Below are 25,329 nucleotides of genomic sequence, written 5' to 3' on the forward strand. Positions count from 1 at the left end.
ATGAAGCACTTGCTCTTCTTTACTGCCTGAAATCAATGATGGAAAATTTACCTTTTTTTTTTTTAAAGTTGTTTTTCTTTTTTGTATTGTAAGCTAGAACTGAATGGTTTATTTTACTTCTGCTAATGTTCTTATCTGTCTTTTACTGCATCTTGTTTCCCATTTTTAATGTTTTTTTTGTATTTGTTTTTTTTTGGGTCGGTCCCGGTTGATGAGAAGCTGTTATATTTTGTTTATAAAAACCTGGGTGAAAGACCTTCTTCTTCTTCTTCTTCTTTTTTTTTTGGAGGAAAAAAAAAACCAATAAAATTTGTACTTTTTCTATAAAGCTCGAGTAAGATGACTTTTTCCCTCTGCGTGGGCGCATCAAATCAGTCCTGTGTGACCAAAGTACTTCCGCTGTGAGTGAAGTGACACCGGTAGTCCACTAGGTGGCAGTGGTCAGTAACGGCTCTGCAGCAGTCAGAGTTTCTCACGGGCTTTCACTTCGGAGCCACACAAGAAGCCAACGCTGATGTTACCCGGGCCTCCATCTTAGGTTGTGAGTCACCGAGTCACGTTTATTAGCTCTTAAATGTGCATTCAAAGTAGCGCAAACCATTGTGTGTGTGTGGGGGGGGCGACTGGATTGTGTTTTAGTGCTCTCGCGTCATGCAAGTGTTGGCAAGTTGGCACATTCTGCGGTGCCACATCTTGAAGCTCCTGCAAGCTGCGATTTAAAAAAAGGGGGCTCCTGTTCCGTCCCGCCAACATTAGATCCACACCTGTCCCGCCGGAGCTTTGGCTCTTCCCTCCCCCCTCCGCCCGTAATAGCCGCTGATTGGCTCGGGCAACTGCTGTGACACTCGGGATGGCGAAAATGGCTGCAGTTGCTGCTGCCGCCCCACCTCTGCCGGTTTGACCTTTGACCTTCTGTGAGGGCGGTGTGTGTGTGTGTGTGAGTGTGTGTGTATATATATACCCCGAGACACCGGGGATAGGCCCCTGGCAGCCAAAATGAAGTCTGTGGTCCTGGTGTGCTGCCTGCTCTCCCTGCTGGCCCTGAATGCTGCAGGTATGAATGAGGAATTGGTTCAGAAATGTTGGGTGGTTCATGGGGGGCGGGGGGGGTCTTCTGTGTTGGTGCATTGTATGCGATTTGGATGGCAACTTATTGGGTGTCTAAGGGAGACGTGTCTGCTTTCTTTCAAAATGTCTAATGTTTATTCTGTGACGTGGATCAGGTCAGACGTGTAGGCTTTTGAGTTAACGCCATATTGCTGATATTTCCACGCTCTCGCAGAAAGGGAGAAATTATCTTTACATGTGGATTACGACCGAATGCCAGCATCCCGTTTAACTGGATGTGGTCTGTCGTTCGGGTTCAGACGTTGTTGGTCAGCTGTTAAAACGTCTGCATGGGAGTTCAAATCCCGTCTCGGTGTTGTGGATGTTTTTGGTCAGTTTGTATTCCGTTAAGGGGGAATTCCTCTTGACGCTTAAGGGGGAATTCCTGTTTTCCTGTGTTTGGCGGAAACGTGCCCGCGGAGGCCAGTACGTATCGTGTCTCACGTGGGCGCTTGGCTGATCCACGGACAAACCAAAGTTAACGCTGCAACAGTCTATAGAGTGTGTGTGGGGGGGTGTTATGAGGGGAAATGTCATCGCTGAAGTGTGACACCAGCTGTAGGAAACCGTCCTGCCTGCCCGGCTCTCACAGCCTGTGTGGAAAACAAAGCTGGGGGACTCGAGGCCAAAAAAAAAAAAAAAGAAAGCCAACCCGGTCGCCGTTCAGTTATCCGGACTCGCCGCGGGAGGGTCGCGCTCGTCACCTGTCCCGCGTGCGGCTGCAAATCGGCTGCAGGCCTTCAAATGTGATGATGCCCTGCGGCCGGTGAGCGTCACATGTTGCCTAGATGTCGACAGAATCTCAGCTTTATTGTTCTGCGGTTCAAAACCATCCAAATTAGCGCGAGGCGTGACGCTGCCGCTGGTGCGAAGTTAAACTGTGGAGGTCAACACGCCCCCCCCACCCCACCCCCACACCCGGGTTCGGTGACCACATGGTGAATTTGCCATGCCGGTTTCGAGCTGCTTTGCAGGAGATAGATACCCTTGTCTGTCCTTGCGCCGGTTCCCCGCCAGCGATATTATGAACCCTACATAGGCCTCGCCAAAATCCCGTTTCTGGCTTTGTCACGTGTGCGCCACCGTAGCAACGCGAAAATATGTTGTTATGGGGTTAGCGCTCATCAAGGAAACGCTGTACACCCACAATTTAACCTGTCTAAGTTATCCACAATCAACATTAATATAATACCAATAACGTATCCAAGGAGCAGAGGCGTGTGACAACTAACGTTACTTACCTCCGTTCTGTTGTTGACAGCCAGCAGTCCAAAATTACAAAAGCAGCCAGCTGTCCAAAATTGCGAAAAATACAAAATTACAAAATTGAAGGTAGCTAACGTTAGCTTTGCTTCGCACCGAGTTGATAGTTAATTGTTTCCTTAGCAACGCAGCGGAAATCCGGCGTCCGTTCGCGAGATTTGGGACAGGGTACGGGATTTTGGCGAGGGCTATGTAGGGTTCATAATATCGCTCCCCGCCAGGTGTTAGGCCCCCTGTCGGAGAGAGGAGGGGTAATCGGATACCGTGGACTCATATTCTTCTTTTTAAGACCCCCGCACGACACCGCAGCCTTTCAGCACCGTCGTCCCCCATCACGTGATGCGGCTTCATGTGAAAAGCCACACACACACACACACACACACACACATGCGTACAAAAGCTCTCCCCGGTTGCAGCGACACCCTGTGGTGACACCACCGAGGCTCTCGTGTGCTGCAGCCGCACAAATGTCCCCGCTGAGATTACGGCCCCCGACCGCTTTATTGAATTACTTTCGATGTCTTGATTGAATTTCGCCGCCCACCAGTTTATCTTCGCCCCTGTGTGCAGAACTGATAATCTGTCATGTGGTCAGCCAGCCAGCCAGCCAGCCGGCCAGCCCGCCGGCCGGCCGGCCAGGCAGGCAGGCAACCAGCCAGCCAGACAACCAGCCAACCAGCCAGCCAGCCAACCAGCCAACCGGCCAACCAGCCAGCCAGCCAGCCGGCCAACCAGCCAGCCAGCCGGCCGGCCAACCAGCCAGCCAACCAGCCGGCCGGCCAACCAGCCAGCCGGCCGGCCAACCAGCCGGCCAGCCAGCCGGCCAACCAGCCGGCCGGCCCAGCCGGCCAGCAGGCAGGCAGGCAGGCAACATGCTCCATGTGCGGGGATGTCCCGGCTATAACGGGCGGTGGAGGTCAGGGCAGACCGGGGGGGGGGGGTAACCAGGGTGGCCTGTTACCCCCCAGCAGAGCTGGTTTCCTTCTCGTGCTCGCATGATGAACCATAAAAGGCCTGGTTGAAGGAGAATAAAGCGCTGCAGCCTCACGGGTTGCGTGACGGCCGCCGTTTGTTTGCTTTTCCGTGCCAGTGTGCAAATGGATGCGGCGTTACATGAGTGTGTGTCTATGTGTTACATGATTGTGTGTCTATGTGTTACATGAATGTGTGTCTATGTGTTACATGAGTGTGTGTCTATGTGTTACATGAATGTCTGTCTATGTGTTACATGAGTGTGTGTCTATGTGTTACATGATTGTGTGTCTATGCGTTACATGAATGTGTGTCTATGTGTTACATGAGTGTGTGTCTGTGTGTTACATGAATGTGTGTCTATGTGTTACATGAATGTGTGTCTATGTGTTACATGAGTGTGTGTCTATGTGTTACATGATTGTGTGTCTATGTGTTACATGAATGTGTGTCTATGTGTTACATGAGTGTGTGTCTATGTGTTACATGATTGTGTGTCTATGTGTTACATGAATGTGTGTCTATGTGTTACATGATTGTGTGTCTATGTGTTACATGAATGTGTGTCTATGTGTTACATGAGTGTGTGTCTGTGTTACATGAATGTGTGTCTATGTGTTACATGAATGTGTGTCTATGTGTTACATGAGTGTGTGTCTATGTGTTACATGATTGTGTGTCTATGTGTTACATGAGTGTGTGTCTATGTGTTACATGATTGTGTGTCTATGTGTTACATGAATGTGTGTCTATGTGTTACATGAGTGTGTGTCTATGTGTTACATGAATGTCTGTCTATGTGTTACATGAGTGTGTGTCTATGTGTTACATGATTGTGTGTCTATGCGTTACATGAATGTGTGTCTATGTGTTACATGAGTGTGTGTCTATGTGTTACATGAATGTGTGTCTATGTGTTACATGAATGTGTGTCTATGTGTTACATGAATGTGTGTCTATGTGTTACATGAGTGTGTGTCTATGTGTTACATGAATGTGTGTCTATGTGTTACATGAATGTCTGTCTATGTGTTACATGAGTGTGTGTCTATGTGTTACATGATTGTGTGTCTATGCGTTACATGAATGTGTGTCTATGTGTTACATGAGTGTGTGTCTATGTGTTACATGAATGTGTGTCTATGTGTTACATGAATGTGTGTCTGTGTTACATGAATGTGTGTCTATGTGTTACATGAATGTGTGTCTATGTGTTACATGAGTGTGTGTCTATGTGTTACATGAATGTGTGTCTATGTGTTACATGAATGTCTGTCTATGTGTTACATGAGTGTGTGTCTATGTGTTACATGATTGTGTGTCTATGCGTTACATGAATGTGTGTCTATGTGTTACATGAGTGTGTGTCTATGTGTTACATGAATGTGTGTCTATGTGTTACATGAATGTGTGTCTGTGTTACATGAATGTGTGTCTATGTGTTACATGAATGTGTGTCTGTTACATGAATGTGTGTATGTTACATGAGTGTGTGTCTATGTGTTACATGAGTGTGTGTCTATGTGTTACATGAATGTGTGTCTGTGTTACATGTATGTGTGTCTATGTTACATGAGTGTGTGTCTATGTGTTACATGAATGTGTGTCTATGTGTTACATGAATGTGTGTCTGTGTTACATGAATGTGTGTCTATGTTACATGAGTGTGTGTCTATGTGTTACATGAATGTGTGTCTGTGTGTTACATGAATGTGTGTCTGTGTTACATGAATGTGTGTCTATGTTACATGAGTGTGTGTCTATGTGTTACATGAGTGTGTGTCTATGTGTTACATGAGTGTGTGTCTATGTGTTACATGAATGTGTGTCTATGCGTTACATGAATGTGTGTCTATGTGTTACATGAATGTGTGTCTATGTGTTACATGAGTGTGTGTCTATTTGGTACATGAGTGTGTGTCTGTGTTACATGAGTGTGTGTCTATGTGTTACATGAGTGTGTGTCTATGCGTTACATGATTGTGTGTCTATGCGTTACATGAGTGTGTGTCTATGTGTTACATGAATGTGTGTCTGTGTTACATGAGTGTGTGTCTATTTGTTACATGAGTGTGTGTCTATGTTACATGAGTGTGTGTCTGTGTTACATGAGTGTGTGTCTATGTGTTACATGATTGTGTGTCTATGCGTTACATGAGTGTGTGTCTATGTGTTACATGAGTGTGTGTCTATGTGTTACATGAATGTGTGTCTGTGTTACATGAGTGTGTGTCTATGTGTTACATGAGTGTGTGTCTATGCGTTACATGATTGTGTGTCTATGCGTTACATGAGTGTGTGTCTATGTGTTACATGAATGTGTGTCTATGTGTTACATGAGTGTGTGTCTATGTGTTACATGAGTGTGTGTCTATTTGTTACATGAGTGTGTGTCTGTGTTACATGAGTGTGTGTCTATGTGTTACATGATTGTGTGTCTATGCGTTACATGAGTGTGTGTCTATGTGTTACATGAGTGTGTGTCTATGTGTTACATGAATGTGTGTCTATGTGTTACATGAATGTCTGTCTATGCGTTACATGAATGTCTGTCTATGTGTTACATGATTGTGTGTCTATGTGTTACATGATTGTGTGTCTATGTGTTACATGATTGTGTGTCTATGTGTTACATGAATGTGTGTCTATGTGTTACATGAATGTGTGTCTATGTGTTACATGAATGTGTGTCTATGTGTTACATGAGTGTGTGTCTATGCGTTACATGAATGCGTGTCTATGTGTTACATGAATGTGTGTCTATGCGTTACATGAATGTGTGTCTATGTGTTACATGAGTGTGTGTCTGTGTCTATGTCTTACATGAATGTGTGTCTATGTGTTACATGAATGTGTGTCTATGTGTTACATGAATGTGTGTCTATGTGTTACATGAGTGTGTGTCTATGCGTTACATGAATGTGTGTCTATGTGTTACATGATTGTGTGTCTGTGTTACATGATTGTGTGTCTGTGTTACATGAGTGTGTGTCTATGTGTTACATGATTGTGTGTCTATGTGTTACATGAATGTGTGTCTATGTTACATGAATGTGTGTCTATGTGTTACATGAATGTGTGTCTATGTGTTACATGAGTGTGTGTCTATGTGTTACATGAATCTGTGTCTATGTGTTACATGAATGTGTGTCTATGCGTTACATGAGTGTGTGTCTATGTGTTACATGAATCTGTGTCTATGTGTTACATGAATGTGTGTCTATGTGTTACATGAATGTGTGTCTGTGTTACATGATTTTGTGTCTATGCGTTACATGAATGTGTGTCTATGTGTTACATGATTGTGTGTCTATGCGTTACATGAATGTGTGTCTATGTGTTACATGAATGTGTGTGTGTGTTACATGAATGTGTGTCTATGTTACATGAATGTGTGTCTATGTGTTACATGAGTGTGTGTCTATGTGTTACATGAATGTGTGTCTGTGTTACATGAATGTGTGTCTATGTTACATGAGTGTGTGTCTATGTGTTACATGAATGTGTGTCTATGTGTTACATGAGTGTGTCTATGCGTTACATGAGTGTGTGTCTATGTGTTACATGAGTGTGTGTCTATGTGTTACATGAGTGTGTGTCTATGTGTTACATGAATGTGTGTATGTGTTACATGAGTGTGTGTCTATGTGTTACATGTATGTGTGTCTATGTGTTACATGATTGTGTGTCTGCGTTACATGAATGTGTGTCTATGTGTTACATGAGTGTGTCTATGCGTTACATGAATGTGTGTCTATGCGTTACATTAATGTGTGTCTATGCGTTACATGAATGTGTGTCTATGCGTTACATGAGTGTGTGTCTATGCGTTACATGAATGTGTGTCTATGTGTTACATGAATGTGTGTCTATGTGTTACATGAGTGTGTGTCTATTTGTTACATGAGTGTGTGTCTGTGTTACATGAGTGTATGTCTATGTGTTACATGAATGTGTGTCTATGTGTTACATGAATGTGTGTCTATGTGTTACATGAATGTGTGTCTATGTGTTACATGAATGTGTGTCTATGTGTTACATGAATGTGTGTCTATGCGTTACATGAGTGTGTGTCTATGTGTTACATGAATGTGTGTCTGTGTTACATGAGTGTGTGTCTATGCGTTACATGAATCTGTGTCTGTGTTACATGAATGTGTGTCTATGTTACATGAATGTGTGTCTATGCGTTACATGAGTGTGTGTCTATGTGTTACATGAGTGTGTGTCTATGTGTTACATGAATCTGTGTCTATGTGTTACATGAATGTGTGTCTATGCGTTACATGAGTGTGTGTCTATGTGTTACATGAATGTGTGTCTATGTGTTACATGAATGTGTGTCTGTGTTACATGATTTTGTGTCTATGCGTTACATGAATGTGTGTCTATGTGTTACATGATTGTGTGTCTATGCGTTACATGAATGTGTGTCTATGTGTTACATGAATGTGTGTCTGTGTTACATGAATGTGTGTCTATGTTACATGAATGTGTGTCTATGTGTTACATGAGTGTGTGTCTATGTGTTACATGAATGTGTGTCTATGTGTTACATGAATGTGTGTCTGTGTTACATGAATGTGTGTCTATGTGTTACATGAATGTCTGTCTATGTGTTACATGAGTGTGTGTCTATGTGTTACATGATTGTGTGTCTATGCGTTACATGAATGTGTGTCTATGTGTTACATGAGTGTGTGTCTATGTGTTACATGAATGTGTGTCTATGCGTTACATGAATGTGTGTCTATGTGTTACATGATTGTGTGTCTATGTGTTACATGAGTGTGTGTCTATGTGTTACATGATTGTGTGTCTATGCGTTACATGAATGTGTGTCTATGTGTTACATGAGTGTGTGTCTGTGTTACATGAGTGTGTGTCTATGTGTTACATGATTGTGTGTCTATGCGTTACATGAATGTGTGTCTATGTGTTACATGAATGTGTGTCTATGTGTTACATGATTGTGTGTCTATGCGTTACATGAATGTGTGTCTATGTGTTACATGATTGTGTGTCTATGCGTTACATGAATGTGTGTCTATGTGTTACATGAGTGTGTGTCTATGTGTTACATGAATGTGTGTCTATACGTTACATGAGTGTGTGTCTATGCGTTACATGAGTGTGTGTCTATGTGTTACATGATTGTGTGTCTATGTGTTACATGATTGTGTGTCTATGCGTTACATGAATGTGTGTCTATGTGTTACATGAGTGTGTGTCTATGTGTTACATGAATGTGTGTCTATGTGTTACATGAATGTGTGTCTATGCGTTACATGAGTGTGTGTCTATGCGTTACATGAATCTGTGTCTATGTGTTACATGAATGTGTGTCTATGTGTTACATGAATGTGTGTCTATGTGTTACATGATTGTGTGTCTATGCGTTACATGAATGTGTGTCTATGTGTTACATGATTGTGTGTCTATGCGTTACATGAGTGTGTGTCTATGCGTTACATGAGTGTGTGTCTATGTGTTACATGAATGTGTGTCTATGTGTTACATGAGTGTGTGTCTATGCGTTACATGATTGTATGTCTATGCGTTACATGAGTGTGTGTCTATGTGTTACATGATTGTGTGTCTATGCGTTACATGAGTGTGTGTGTATGTTACATGAGTGTGTGTCTATGTGTTACATGAATGTGTGTCTATGTGTTACATGATTGTGTGTCTATGCGTTACATGAGTGTGTGTGTATGTTACATGAGTGTGTGTCTATGTGTTACATGAATGTGTGTCTATGTGTTACATGAGTGTGTGTCTATGCGTTACATGAATGTGTGTGTATGCGTTACATGATTGTGTGTCTATGTGTTACATGAATGTGTGTCTATGTGCTCGGGGTTTGTTTACATTTCTGCGTGCATGGCGTGTGAGTATCAATCAGATTTTAGTTGTGTAGCACTTTTCATACAAACAAATGTAACACAAAGTGCTTCACACAATAAAACAATAACCCCCCCCCCCCCCCAGTATGTTGACACATGTGTGTGCATGTCAGAAAGTGAGGGTGTGGGGGCGTCCGGGTGGCGTGGCGGTCTATCCCGTTGCCTGCCAACACGGGGATCGCTGGTTCGAATCCCCGTGTTGCCTCCGGCTTGGTCGGACGTCCCTGTCTGCGGATGGGGAGCCGGGTGTGGGTGTGTGTCCTGGTCGCTGCACTAGCGCCTCCTCTAGTCGGGGGAGAGGGGGGAACAGCGTGATCCCCCCCTCGCGCTACGTCCCCCCGGTGAAACTCCTCACCGTCAGGTGAAAAGAAGCGGCTGGCGACACCCGCAGGGAGCTCGGAGTAGAGCGGCTGGAGCCAGCCGAGATGGCTCGGCCTTCTGATCAGGACGCCTCGTGGGCGCCGGTACACCTCCACCGGCCACGGCCAGCTGGGAGGAGACCCCGGGGTAGACCCAGAACTCGCTGGAGGGACTACATGTCCAGTCTGGCCTGGGGACGCCTTAGGGTCCCCCGGGAGGAGCTGGAGGGCGTTGCTGGGGAGAGGGACGTCTGGAGCGCCCTACTTAGCTTGCTGCCACCGCGACCCGAGAAGTGGCTGAAGATGGATGAATGAGAAAAACAACAACAACAACAACCCTCCCCCTGACCCTCCCCCTGACCCTCCCCCTGACCCTCCCCCTGACCGTGCAGCACACAATAAGTCACAAGTAGAAAAAAGGGGATTTGACTTCTGTCGCACTCGCCGGGCCGCGGCTTTGCGACATGTGCAATACCGCGGCACATTTGTATTGTCTGGTGGCGATCACAAGGAAAGGGGAGAGCGTCACTCCCCCCTGAAAATAGTGTTGGAAATACCCCCGCTTCTTTTCACCCCTGACTCACTGTGGGGCTATTTCGGTCTCTGAGAGGGTCCTATAAGCACCAGTGCCCACTCCCCAGTTCTGGATGGGGCTGTAGTCTATCAGGCCTCTGGCGCTTCATAACTCGTATGGTAGACAGTGTATCGCCATACGTCCCTTCATTACGTCATAGTGCCTCGCTTACACCTGCTGTGTTGACGTTCAGTGAGTAGTCGACATTTCAGAGTCAAAGTCAGATACGATACAATAAAATATGATACGATACAATACGATATGATACAATACGATACAATATGATATGATACAATATGATTTGATACGATACAATATGATACAATATGATGTGATACAAATATGATACAATATGATGTGATACAAATATGATACAATACGATATGATACGATACAATATGATACAATATGATGTGATACAAATATGATACAATACGATATGATACGATACAATATGATACGATACAATATGATACGATATGATGATACGATATGATACTATACGATATGATATGATACAATATGATGTGATACAAATATGATACAATATGATGTGATACAAATATGATACAATATGATGTGATACAAATATGACATGATACGATATGATGTGAAACGAATATATGATACAAATATGATACGATACAATATGATACAATATGATGTGATACAAATATGATATATGATACAATAGGATGCGATACGAATATGATACGATATGATATGATACGATACAATATGATATAATATGATACAATACGATACAATATGATACGATATGATATACAAATATTATATGATATGATACAATATGATATGATATGATGTGATACAAATATGATACGATATGATATGATGTGATGTGATATGATACAAATAGATATTTACAAGTATATATACTAAATACAATAATCATGAAAAATAAAGAGACGATTAAAAATAGACATGATAAAAAGTAAAGGTATGATAAAGGTAAAGATACGATTTTAAAAAAGCAATATTCTGGAAGTATTATTCAGATAGACTATTCTATCCAGCGGGTAAAATAAACAAGCTACGTTTAGTGACTAGCCTGCATCAGCAACACACATAAAAAAGTAACATTAAGCTATTACCATGTTAAGAAAAAAAGGGGGCACTCTAAATCAAAGCTTTACAAAAAATAATAATAAACTATGGAAAATGTGCAGAATTATGCCACACCGACATTTCTTTTTCAGTTTCTCGAGTAGCCATTTGCAGGCACCAGTGCAGATTTTTGTGTCTTCCTAGCTGAGACCTGTTTTCCCATTTCCAATTCCAATCTCAATGAGAAATGGCTATGAAGTCCGTACTGAGCACTTCCTCCCATGTTTTCAGTGTCTCCCCACCTTCTCCAGCCTTTCCTTTCTTGCTAACCACATGCACTCGTTCCTTTTTGGCTGCACCCCCAACAACAGACAGCAACCCCCTTGCTTTATCATCTTTCAGTGGGCACTTAAATACAGCCACTGGGCTAAATACTGGTGATTGAAATAGCTTTCCCTTAAGCTTGGTGTCCTAGATTTCACATTTATTGAACTGCCCATTGTTTGTCGTATCTAATGCTGTTTACCGAGTGGGTGTGGTGGCAAGACAGGAAGGCTAACAATAAAACATGTTGCTTAATTGTAATAATTTCTGCAATCCCATTCAATATTTGTGTGTGATACCCCGTATGAAGTGGCCTTCCCGCTAGGCCTGCCACTAACACTTTACATAAATTCAGTCAGGAAAGCGATAAATCATCTACAAAGATGGATAGCCCGTCATGTTGTGTAAACAGCATTTATTGCTGACCCTGTTATGTAATACAAGGCCTAGCTAATCGTGTAACCTAACATCGCCGACAGTTTGACGATCTTAGCCACAGCCTGCTAAACATGCCCTGCAGGGGCATTTTAAAATTCCAGCAGAGGAACAGTCTGAATTCTAATGTTACAGCAGAAGAACACTCCAAAGTCTAATGTTCCAGCAGAAGGACACTCTATAGTCTAATATTCCAGCAGAAGAACATTCTGAATTCTAATGTTCCAGCAGAAAAACACTCTAAAATCTAATATTCCAGCAGAAGAACACTCCAAAGTCTAATATTCCAGCAGAGGAACACTCTATAGTCTAATATTCCAGCAGAAGAACACTCTAAAGTCTAATATTCCAGCAGAAGAACACTCTATAGTCTAATATTCCAGCAGAAGAACACTCTAAGGTCTAATATTCCAGCAGAAGAACATTCTGAATTGTAATGTTCCAGCAGAAATACACTCCAAAGTCTAATATTCCAGCGGAAGAACACTCTAAAGTCTAATATTCCAGCGGAAGAACATTCTAAAGTCTAATATTCCAGCGGAAGAACACTCTAAAGTCTAATATTCCAGCAGAAGAACACTCTAAAGTCTAATATTCCAGCGGAAGAACACTCTAAAGTCTAATATTCCAGCAGAAGAACATTCCAAAGTCTAATATTCCAGCAGAAGAACACTCTAAAGTCTAATATTCCAGCAGAAGAACACTCTAAAGTCTAATATTCCAGCGGAAGAACATTCTAAAATCTAATATTCCAGCGGAAGAACACTCTAAAGTCTAATATTCCAGCGGAAGAACATTCTAAAGTCTAATATTCCAGCAGAAGAACACTCTAAAGTCTAATATTCCAGCGGAAGAACACTCTAAAGTCTAATCTTCCAGCGGAAGAACACTCTAAAGTCTAATATTCCAGCGGAAGAACACTCTAAAGTCTAATATTCCAGCGGAAGAACACTCTAAAGTCTAACATTCCAGCGGAAGAACACTCTAAAGTCTAATATTCCAGCAGAAGAACACTCTAAAGTCTAATATTCCAGCGGAAGAACACTCTAAAGTCTAATATTCCAGCAGAAGAACACTCCAAAGTCTAATATTCCAGCAGAAGAACACTCTAAAGTCTAATATTCCAGCAGAAGAACACTCTAAAGTCTAATATTCCAGCAGAAGAACACTCTAAAGTCTAATATTCCAGCAGAAGAACACTCTAAAGTCTAATATTCCAGCAGAAGAACACTCTAAAGTCTAATATTCCAGCAGAAGAACACTCTAAAGTCTAATATTCCAGCAGAAGAACACTCTAAAGTCTAATATTCCAGCAGAAGAACACTCTAAAGTCTAATATTCCAGCAGAAGAACACTCTAAAGTCTAATATTCCAGCAGAAGAACACTCTAAAGTCTAACATTCCAGCGGAAGAACACTCTAAAGTCTAATATTCCAGCAGAAGAACACTCTAAAGTCTAATATTCCAGCAGAAGAACACTCTAAAGTCTAATATTCCAGCGAAGAACACTCTAAAGTCTAACATTCCAGCGGAAGAACACTCTAAAGTCTAATATTCCAGCGAAGAACACTCTAAAGTCTAATATTCCAGCAGAAGAACACTCTAAAGTCTAATATTCCAGCAGAAGAACGTTCTAAAGTCTAATATTCCAGCAGAAGAACGTTCTAAAGAGGTTCTAAACATTCCGAAGAACATTCTGAAGTGGTTAACAACATCTAGTGTCTAGTGTCACAGACCACCAAGGGTAGTGTTGTAGACGAATGTGAAAAATTATATAATTTGTAAAATAAGATCAAGCAAAGGGTAGTGCGAATGAGAGGGCAAAGGGAGTTTCAGTTAAAGGCTAAATATTAAAAGCTATGTTTTAGGGTACTTGGGTGGGATTACTTTTGCACTGTGCAGCGTGTTTGCCCAGGGTTGATTTTGGAGTCAGTCTGTCAGCTTTATAACGTTTGTGATGCTCGTGCAAAGGTCTGCACAGCTACAACGAACTGTACCAATACCGAACCAAACTGGTTGTCACACAGTTTACTCGCATGTGAGAGACAGCATGCATGTTTCGGGACAATGGCCAGTGTTCTCTGGTCACTGGAGCAGACAATCGCCTCAGGAGGTGATAGACAGACATAGCTTCCATGCACAGAGGTGACGAGCGACATCATGAGCACCAAATTGTTTGGTGTATGAATCAGGCCCTGAAATAAGAGAAAGCAGCCATCTTGGAGGGTGGTGGGGGGGGGGGGAGAGGGAGAGTACACAGAGTCCTGCTAATGGCAGGAAAGTAAATGAGCGCTAACCTCTGCACTGAGTCAGATGCATCAGCTCTTGGCAGGACATCTCTGCTGTGAGGCTTTACAGTGGTATTATGAAACCCCCGTTTAAAAGTCACATTGGCCAGTAACTGCATAACCCTTTTAGACAAGTTGCATGGAGACTAGAAAAACTCATTTCCTCGTCCTCTGTATCTATGAATGTCTATATTTCCACATATACTATATATATATATATATATATATATATATATACATACATTTTTATGTATCCACATAGTATGCTCTCTCTCTCTCTCTCTCTCTCTCTCTCTCTCTCTCTCTCTATATATATATATATATATATATATATATATATATATATACATACACACACACACACACACACACACATATATATATATATATATATGGACATCAACATTTCATTCTTGATAAGTAGATCATGGACCCAACAGTAGATGAGGAACTATACATTTCTTCAGAGAAAACATTTATTCATTGCAAACAAAAAACAAAAAAAAAGTCAGGTGATTATTAGCTAGATTTGCTAATCATTACCTAAATGATGCTTGGTCATAATGTAGTCGAGAAACAACACGATAGATAGATAGATAGATAGATAGATAGATAGATAGACAGACAGACAGACAGACAGACAGACAGACAGACAGATAGATAGATAGATAGATAGATAGTCTGCAACATAATGAAACACTACTACGACAGGCTTCTATGTGACATCCAATGAGTATATTGACTATGTCAGCCTCATGTTACTGATGAGCAGCGAGTCTGCGGCTTTCCGTTGCCTGCTTGTGAAGGCGAGAAACGCATGACAGCTGCCAATGACCAGCACTCAACGCAAACACCGACTCCGTCTTGTAACAGGAACTGCAGACATACATTTAACTGCCTTGTACCAAATTGTGAACTGCTATGCATTCCCTAGGCTGCAGGCTGCGCCCTCTAGTTGAAAGCACCTCACTGGCAGCTATAATTAAATCCAGAGGGGTCATAACCTTATTTTCTTTGTACACAGTGGCCCTGGAAGGTTGGAGGGATCTAAAGTTTGTACGTGGAAGGCAGGGGTGTAGCACGAAATGCTGGGCCCTATGCATAAGCGGTCTCTGTGGGCCCCTTTCCTCTTTTGCCTCTCACGCGTCACTTTTTTGAGTTCTAGCGTACTGTATGTTATTTACAATCACAGTACGTCAATCTATTTTGACCTAACTTAACCAAACCTCAACCTTAACCTAACTTAACTATCTTGCAGTGATTTGAAAAAATTATTTAGAACACTAATTAGTTAATTCCAGGCTTCCCGGGGGGGCCCCTCCTTACCTCAGGGCCCTGGTAGGTCCTTCCACTTTTTTCCCCCACCCGTAGACACGGCCAGTTGACGCCCTATCAAGCCGGAGGCAACACAGGGATTCAAACCCAGGATCCCAGTGTTCGTAGGCAACGGAATAGACCGCTACGCTACCCGGGCGCCCTTTTACAGGAACTTTTGTTGAAGTTGTCCCGCAGAACCACATTGACCTCCAGAGTTTAAAAGTTCACACATGCCCGCACTTTCTGTGTGTTCAAGGATACTTTCTTAAAAAACTGTGTAAAATGCGACTCTGTACTACTGTGAGCCATTGCTATCTGCTCAGCTGTCCTTCTGGTTGGGTGGAGTCCTTTCAGTAATGTAAACTGCTCCGTAATATCTGTATACCAGTTCACCTGCCTCAGTTAGTCCATGCTTCAGCCCCTCTGTTCAAGGAGATGAAACCTGAGGAAGGTGGGGAACATTTGAGCTACTCCGGTTTTGCACACTGACTGGTCAAGCAGTGATGTAAAGATAAGTGGTTGCTGTTCTGCATGTCTGATTTGTTGATTACAAACTAGTTTAAGCCAAGAAGAGATCTGATTGGTCAAAGAGGTCTGCTAGCTGTGCTGATAGAGCCTATAATTCAAAGTAAGCCTTACTTGTAGTTTGCATGGTTGACTCTTGGTGTAACCCTAGAGCTAGTTATTGGTAATTCTCATGCTCTCCAACGTTTTAGTCTACAGTCTAATCTAGTCTAATGCTTTATAAATGGGGGTCTTCTGGTCTTGGCCAGCCAAGTTGTCAGGAAGCACTGAGAAAACATGACAGGTGGGGAAAACTGCAAGGAACGCCGATTTTAAGATTATCACAAGTGCTTATCTATTATCATATTAACATGTTAAACCGCGTCTCACAGTTGGTGTATCTGAATCACACAAACAGAAAGACAATGTTTCATCTTGGTGCCACTTTTGGCAAATTAAGCTAAACAAAGTAAGAGCATCATGAGTTCATGCAACATTCCTTGATGTAGCTCTCTAATTCCACATGGTTGAAATATTGCAGTTTGATTGTAATGTGTATAAATCAAAACACGTTTTCAAGGCACAGGGCAGAATTTAACTGATAAGTATGTTGCTATACCAAAGAGCAATAGCCTTTTCTCACAGATGCCATATTACTCTTCTGGATATTCTTCTGGATATTCATTCTGGATATGCCAGGCAGGTCTTGGTACTCTTGTGATGTAGGCACAGCAGGTTAAACACATCTGCAGCTTATAATGGATCTATTTGATTTAGGTGTGCTAGCACATCTTGTTATTATTATTATTATTATCATCATCATCATCATTAACGGAGACAAGTGGGCTAATTCAAAATCCTCTCCTATCCTCTTCTCTCAGATGTGATATCAGAGGCTTCCATCCATGATGAGGAGCCTCTGATGCATTTGCAGTTGCAAAAACCTGAGGGAGACCTTTTCGCCTGCGGATGTCCCCCCACGGAAGAGCACACGGGTCAGAGCTCCTCTAATGACACCCCAGCACCAGAGAGGTCACTGTGTCAGCCCTGTGGCACCCCAACAGGTTTGGACTCCACTACTGAGGATGGTGCTGCTGCTGCAGAAGAGTCTCCTATAACTGAGGAAGAAGTTTCAGCCGAAGAAGCAGCTAATGATGAAGGAGAATCGGCAGAAGAAGGGAAGGAGGAAGCACCTGCTCAGGATGAGGTGGTAGGAACGGTGGAGAAAAAAAGGCTAGAGTCTGAGGAGGAAGAGGAGGCTGAAACTTTGGTCGAAGAAAGCACTGGAGATGAAGATAAAGCGGAGGAAGATGTACCATCTAAAGACACAAAGGAGGAGGTGGCTGAGGCCAAAGAAGAGACCGCTACCACCGAGGAGGAATCCGTAGAGAAAGAGGAAGGAACCTGGAATGAGGAAGACGTGAGCAAACTGCTGGAAGTTGAAGTAGTGGAGGAGGAGAAGGCAAATGAGGAACCTGTTGTGGAAGGGGTGGTTGAGGAAACCGTTGAGGAACCGGTGGACACAGATGTAGGTGTAAAGCAAGATGTCTTCCCAGAGGATGGTATGAAGGAGGAAACCCCTGCCGAGGATGACACAGCTGATGAGGAGGTAACACAAACCAAACAAGAGGTTGTCCTTGAACCAGAAGTCGCAGCATCTGATGCTGTTGAAAAAGACCCAATGTCCGAGCCAACTCAACTACAGCAGGATGGGCTCTCACAAGCAGAAGCAGAATCGGGAGAGATTTCAGATTCTGAATCGGAGAGGATTACAGAATTGGATGAAGAATCAGACGGATTATCAGAATCTGAATCAGAGATTTCTGAATCAGAGGCCATTCCGGAGCCTGAGCCACAAGTCGATGAGGAATCGGAGGCATTGTCTGAACTCATTTCAGAGACTGAGACTGACAAAGATGCCGGTCAGGAATCAAAGACTGATTCAGAGGTTGTCCCAGAATCTGAGTCAGAGTTAGTCCCAGAGCAAGGGGTGGCACCAGAACTGGAGCCAAAACTGGAGGAGGTCCCAGAATTTAAACCAGAGCTTGTTGTGGAGGAGGTCACCAGTCCTGTGGAGGAAGTTCCGGCAGAAGAGGTTAGTGTGGTCGAAGCTGTCGAGGATGAGGCTCCTGTGGCGGTGGAGGCGACCGAGGCTTTGGCTGAGGATGCACCTGTCATGGTACAGGAAGCGACAGCAGAGGAGCTCACAGTGGAGGATGTGGCTGACGATAAGCCCGCTGAGACCCCAGTCAAAGGTGCGGAGACGAAAACAGCAATTGTGTCATATGTTACAATATGTGTGCCACAAGCGTTCACATTTATCTCATATTTCCAAATCAGATGATCTTCCATCTATTTATCACCTGTGCTGTACCCAGGGAACATGACACCATATGTGTTGCCAAAGGGACATTGACGGGAATAACCTCTGGTACAGAAATAAAAGAGACCGAAATAGAGATGGAAAGGGATAGAAAGATAGATGGATGACAGCCAGATTTAACATTGTGGCTACCGCTCCACGCAGATGGCACGGTCACTCAGAGGTCAGGAAATCAATTATCTTGGGGATCACGTTTGTTTCGTAACCATGCCAGCTGTGTTATTTTTATTTTGACCAACTAACTTTTCCAGCTTTGTTGGATAAGAGAATGGCGTCCACTTCACACATATTACACTGTCAGTGTTAGGGGTGAGGTTACGTCAGAGACCATTGCCAAAGCCAAATGATAATAGAATTTCAAGTCCTCCTCTGTCAAGTCGTAGGGTTAGGGTGACATTGTTGACCTACCAGTCACATGTAAATGCATGCCAGGACCATTATCTTTAACAGCTGACTGACAGTGACTTCCCCCAATCAGCACCCATAGGAGAAGCAACAGGCCCGGCAGCCAGAGACCGCTCCCACATTGAAGAGTCCCTGCGATTGGCTAATGCTGAGCCCTCGGCCGAATTCTCTGGTAAGGGGCGCCTAACGATGGATTTCATATCAAATTCAAGTTGACCCTGTTGTCATGAGGTGTGCTTTCATCAAGTGTTAGGATGGAGTAGCATATGCAATACAGACACACACACACACACACACACACACACACACACACACACACACACACACACACACACAAGCACAACAACCCCCATTCACACTGTTCATTAATACAATATTCCATTTAAATGTTACCATAATAGTCAGAATCTCAAATTTAAACTGTTTTGATTTCTTCTGTTGATGTCAATGCTTTGAAAGTAAGTGCTGGAGAAGGTTCCTGACTAACAGATGTTCTTATACATATTAATGAAAGTAGATGTGAAAGAGATTTATCGAGGACATTTCTAGAAAGACTTCTTGAAATTTCTTCATGATGTCAAAGGAAGAGATTTGAAATGTGGTGTGTCACTCGTCGGAGCTGTGCTACAGTAGGTTCGGGTGTGTGTTGGATGACTGCACTGTGTAGATGTGTATTGGATGTGTGTGTTCATGTTTTTGTGCTCACGTGTCTTTAGGTAGGTGATTAATCAGCTCTGTCCCAGCATAACAGTCCGTCTATTTTAAGAACCAGACTGGTTCACTTCACAAGAGCTGCTGTGGGTACAGCTGTGGCAGTGTGGCTCTCTCCTAATTTAACTTTAATTCAATTTCAGATCATTTGAATCAATGTTATACTGATGGGGGTACACATTTTTACAAAATTCCAAAATCATGTACTTAATAATGACATTAATACCGTTTAAAGCAATGGCTAGTAAGTACACCTTCTCCCTTCCAACATGTTCTTTTAGTACCATGTCATCACTCATCACTCTCTCTCTCTCTCTCTCTCTCTCTCTCTCTCTCTCTCTCTCTCTCTCTCTCTCTCTCTCTCTCTCTCTCTCTCTCTCTCTCTCTCTCCTTAGCTGCCATGAAGAAGTTGTTAAATATCTATGACACAGCCATTAAACCCCTGGAACAGGCCTACAAGTACAATGAGCTACGACAGCATGAAGTCACAGGTAAATCAATTATGAGTCGCCCTAAGACCAGACCTCTGCCAAGTATTATATTCATCAAATTGTTCAGTTAAATGGATTTTCAAATACAATTTCATTAATTTCACTGTCAGAGTTGAAGGTTTTTTTTTTAAAATCTTTGTTAAATTATTTTGTTTTAGAAAAAGGAACACAGAACGAGGTATATACATACTATATGCACAAAAATACAGCATAGATGATGATGAATAAACAATAATGAATAAATTGAAATAGTTATTGTTGTTAAAAAAAAGAAAAGGGAGGGAAAGAAAGAAAGAAAAAAAGGGGGGGGGGATACAGCCCTAAATGGCAGTTCAACACTCCATCCATCTACTTCAATATTATGATTCTCCAGGAAGTTACAGAAGATGTTCCAAATGCCCCAAAACTTGTCAAGCTTATTCTTTGTGCTATAACGTATCTTTTCTAAAGTTATTCATTTCAGCCATTGTGAAATTACACAGGTTGTTTGTTTCATCCATGAGCAGGCTATACACTGTTTAGCTTCCAAAAAGCAGATGTTGAGTAAGGATCTTACATTTTTAGAGGTCGTAAAACTATCTGGGTAAATATTCAATATACATAATTTGGGACTAAGAGGCATCTCCTTATTACCAATGATCTGACTGGACAGATCCAGCATCTTCCAAAAACAAGGTTATCTGGGGGCATTCCCACATGCAATGGAACAAAGATCCTTTCTGGTGATTATATTTAATACAAGTGTCAGGAATATTAGCTTTAAAGTGATGCAACCTAGCTGGAGTAATGTACTGCGTATCCATTTTTACGGCAGTAGTTTAGAATGTGTGCTTGCAGATTGGGTTTGAACTAAACAGCCTGCTTCTCACCATTCTTCCTCCGTTAAATTCTCTTGCAAATCTGTTCTCCACGCTTGTAATATATTGTGTGAAGACTCTTTGCTCCGGCCAGGCTGCCCCTCGAATTCGCTACAGTATAATAAGGACACCTGTCCCCTAGAATCTAAAGATTTCAGAATAATATCTTCTAGAGGGGGCAGTTTCAAACTATTACACTGTTTGGCCAATATAAAACTTCTCAATTGAAGATATTTTAAAAAGTGATTTGAAGGAATTCCATATGTGACCTTAAGTTCTTCAAATGACATGAAACCATTGGCATTATAGAGGTCAGATACCTCAGCTATACTCTTAGCTGCACAAGTCTTAAATCCTGGGTCTGCTCTTCCTGGCCGGAAATCATCGTTACCAAAGATCGGAGTAAATTGAGATAATTGTGTAGTCTCTCCCAAATATATAAGAGCACTGTGCCAAATCATTAATGTGTTTTTAAGAAAATTATTTTTAGTCTGTTTGATTAGCTTGCCCTTATCTGCTGAGTACAAATGTAAGTTTAGAGGAATATTCATTTATCGGGATTCCATTGAGACCCAAGATGTGGGGTGGTCCTTCACATAGTAAAACGTTCCTGCTCTAATTTGAGCTGCCCAGTAGTACCATACAAGATTTGGTAAATTCAATTCACCTCTATCATACGATAAATGTAACAGGGAAAGCCTGAGCCTAGGACGCTTGTTGTTTTTCGAAAAAAAAACTTTTTTAAATGAATTAAATGGAGAAGGTGGGGGGGGGGTGGAATAGGTTGAAAAAGGTACAGAAACTTAGGCAAAATTGACATTTTTAAAATGTTGATTCGTCCAATCATAGATATGGGCAATTTTGTCCATTTATTTATAAGCTGAATAATCTTATTTGAGAGAGGGTTGTAATTGGTTGGGATAAGTTTATCAATAGTGGGGGAGATCTCAACACCCAAATAGGTGAGACTACTTACTGAGACCATAAAAGGCATATGAGTCGGAGGGTTATACCTCTCATTTTCATTCATAAATCATATTTCAGATTTGCTGTTATTTATTTTGTAGCCTGCAAAGTCACCAAAAGAGCTCATCAGGTCAAACAAATTTGGTAAAGTCTGTCTCAAGTTGGAGCAGAACAAAATTATATCGTCTGCATACAGGGCTATACGATGTTCTATATCTCCTATCTTTATTCCCATCATGGTGGTATTTTTGCGAATTGCCGTGGCAAGTGGCTCGGTGGCCAGGGTAAACAACAGGGGAGAAAGGGGACAACCCTATCTTGTTCCCTGAGGAAGTTAAAGTGTGCTAGTTAGTTAAAATTACAGCATGTGGGTTAGCGTAAAGGAGCCAGATCCAACTCAGAAATTTCCCCCCTATACCAAAACTTTGTAGGATGTCAAATAAGTACTGCCACTCCACTCTTTCAAAGGCCTTCTCGGCATCCAATGACAGAATAGCATTATCCATGGTGCCAGATTTTTCAAAAACTATATTAAGTACTCTTCGAGTATTGTGAAAGCCTTATCTCCCTGGTCAGACCAGTTCTGGTCAGAATGAAGCATTTTTGGCAAGAGTACCTGTAGTCTTCTAGCTAGCACCTTACAAAGAATTTTGCTCTCATTATTAAAAAGCAAAATCGGCCTATAAGATCCACAAAGGGTCGATGTTTTCCCTGCTTTCACCACTAGAGTAATTGCTGCCATTTTTTAACTGTGTTCTGTAAGGTGTCCTTGAGTGCTCTGAAAGGCGCCCACAGATAAAATGTATTATTATTATTATTGTTGTTTTTATTATTATATTGAGAGAGGGAATACAGGATCCGTTATCAAAAGATTCTTGGAACATATCAAGTAGAGGCGGTATTAGTTTTGTCTGGAAAGTTTTATATATTTCAATTGGGATCCCATCTAGTCCAGGGGGTTTCCCTTCCATCATACCACATATAGCCTCAGACAATTCCTCAGCCTTTAGGTCGAGCTCTGGAGAGGTCAGGGGGTCTTTATTTAGGGATGTGAAGTCTAACAAATCCAGAAATTCCTTTTGTTTTTGCAGAGCTGAGGCTGAATAGTCTGAACTATACAAATTATGACAGAAACTCAAGAAAGCCTCATTAATTTCTTTGGGATCCTCGGTCACCACACCCTTATCTGCTTGAATTGAGTTTATTGCCTGTTCAGCTTCCAGCTGTTTAATATACCAGGCTAGGAGCTTAGTAGCTTTTTCACCCTGTTCATAATAAGATTGCCTCAATTTCATCAAGCTTTTAGCTGCCTTATTATAGATAAACATTATATTTAGCTCTTAGCTCATTTAGTTGTACAAATAACTGTTGGGAGGGATTCTGGGGAAAAATCTGTTTCAGTTTCCTTTATTGTTTTTTCAAGTTTTTCAATTTCCAATCTAAAAGATTTCTGTTTAAAGCTCGCGAAGCTTATCATCTGGCTTCTTAAAAAGGCTTTAAAAGCTTCCCTAAATTAAAATCTTTAATATACTGTAATAAGTCATTTCTTGTCTGATGATAAGAAGTATCTGTCCCCGTGGATCTGTCTATCGCAGGTTGGAGTGCATAATTAAAGTCCCCACCTATGATAAAATTGCCAGTCAAAGCAGCTAGAGGTAAGAACAGGTGTCTAAAAAAGGATAGATCGTCATTATTGGTTCCATACGCATTGACCAGATTTAATCTAATTGAAAGAATTTTGCAATGAATAATGAGGTATCTGCCAAATCGATCTTCATTAACACTAATAAGGTGAAAAGGCACAGAATTGCGTATCAGAGTGTTTACCCCACGTGAGTGTGAACTGAAGGAACTGAAGGAAGCCGAAAATACTTGTTCTCCTCACTCTAACTACATTTTCAGAGGTCAGATGAGTCTCCTGTCTTATCCAACTCAGGCCTTGCTTTAACTTGACAAGTTTGTTCAAACCTTTTACATTCCAAGAGGTGAACTGAACAGAGGACATGTTGTTATGATATCAACCAAGCTGAGTTGAGCAGATTTGGGTGGACTGGGAGGAACAAACAAACAAACAAAATGACAAATCAAAAGAAATTTGCCTTCTAAAATTGAAAATATAACAACGTGCACTTCCCCAACTGAAATACACCCACCCATCCTACAATAAACGCACCCAAACAGCCCTAAAAGGGAGCCTAACTATGGAGCTTAGCTGGTCCGCCCATGTCAATATCATGGACAGGCATGCTAGTGTAAACTACTAATAAGACACGTTAGCCCCTAGCTAACGGGTCTGACCCTTTAGCCGAGCGGTTAGTGATGTCGCCTTGTGGAGCAGTACACCCCATATCGAGTCCCGCACCGGGCAACAAAATAACCAGTTACAATAATGTCGTTAAGCTAATGTTATTAGGCGTCACGGTGGCCCAGTGGTTAACACTGTTGCCTCACAGCAAGAAGGTCCTGGGTTCGAAGCCCAGGCCGTCCCAGGTCCTTTCTGTGGAGAGTTTGCGTGCTTTCCCCGTGTCTGTGTGGGATTCCTCCGGGTACTCCGGTTTCCTCCCACCATCGAAAATACAAGCATGTTAGGGTTAATACTCCTGTCTGTGCCCATGGATGTATAGCACGGAAAGAAGAGCTGGAGTTGGTCCCCGGGGGCTGCAGCTGCCCACTGATTCTATACAATAGGATGGTTTAAATGCAGAGAACAAATTTCACTGTAACCGTACAATGACAAAATAAATTGGCTTTCTTTCCTTCCTCTTCGTCTTTCTTCTAAGATGACATTCCTGCTGGAGTTCTGCCAGAACCATGGTGAACCCATGCACAAGAGTTATCCACCTATATCTACGTATTTGTCACGCGACTCAACGAATGCGGTAGCCTGCAAAGGAAGCCCTCGTCAAGGCAAAACCAAGAATGAGCACCTGATATTATCTAAACCAGGAAGCTGGTAGCATGTTGAAGACTCTGTTGGCCAAAATTTAGACAGAGAACAGGGCCTGTTCTCACTTAGGGACATTGATTACTTTCTGTCATGGGGCAACCAGTTAAATCTTGTTACTCATTAATGTGAAGTTTTACGACCCCCTGTGGTGCATTATGAAAAGACATTGTGGGGTTCGGGATCATTAATTTAGATTTGTCACACCTAATAAGACAAGTTTGTGTTAATGGTCAAAACAACCTTGGTGCCACTTTATAATAAGGCATAATTATAAAGGATTTGTAAGTAGTTACTAGTGACTTTATCACGAGTCAATAATTCGCTGATTCATTACTGATTTATAAATCATTTACTAACGTGTTATAAACCAGTAATAAGCTGTTATAATACAATGTGTCACTTTTTGCGTTGCCAGGTTGGAAGCCTGCACCCAGCCACAATGGGGTCTAACG

At 42.2% G+C, this 25,329-nt stretch overlaps 1 protein-coding gene across 1 annotated transcript in view; it reads left to right on the forward strand.

Moving 5' to 3' along the window:
• The first annotated feature begins 1,022 nt into the window (after positions 1-1,022).
• LOC130112393 (fibrous sheath CABYR-binding protein-like) overlaps positions 1,023-25,329 on the forward strand; it is a 29,044-nt gene continuing 4,737 nt past the window's right edge. Inside the window, exons 1-4 of the mRNA XM_056279730.1 lie at positions 1,023-1,054; positions 16,999-18,372; positions 18,979-19,077; positions 20,012-20,107. Coding sequence (XP_056135705.1) covers positions 17,040-18,372; positions 18,979-19,077; positions 20,012-20,107 — 1,528 coding nt within the window. The 5' untranslated portion in view covers positions 1,023-1,054; positions 16,999-17,039. The remainder of the gene's footprint in view (positions 1,055-16,998; positions 18,373-18,978; positions 19,078-20,011; positions 20,108-25,329) is intronic.

This window comes from Lampris incognitus, chromosome 5 (genome assembly GCF_029633865.1).
Source record: "Lampris incognitus isolate fLamInc1 chromosome 5, fLamInc1.hap2, whole genome shotgun sequence".
Lineage (NCBI taxonomy): Eukaryota > Metazoa > Chordata > Actinopteri > Lampriformes > Lampridae > Lampris > Lampris incognitus.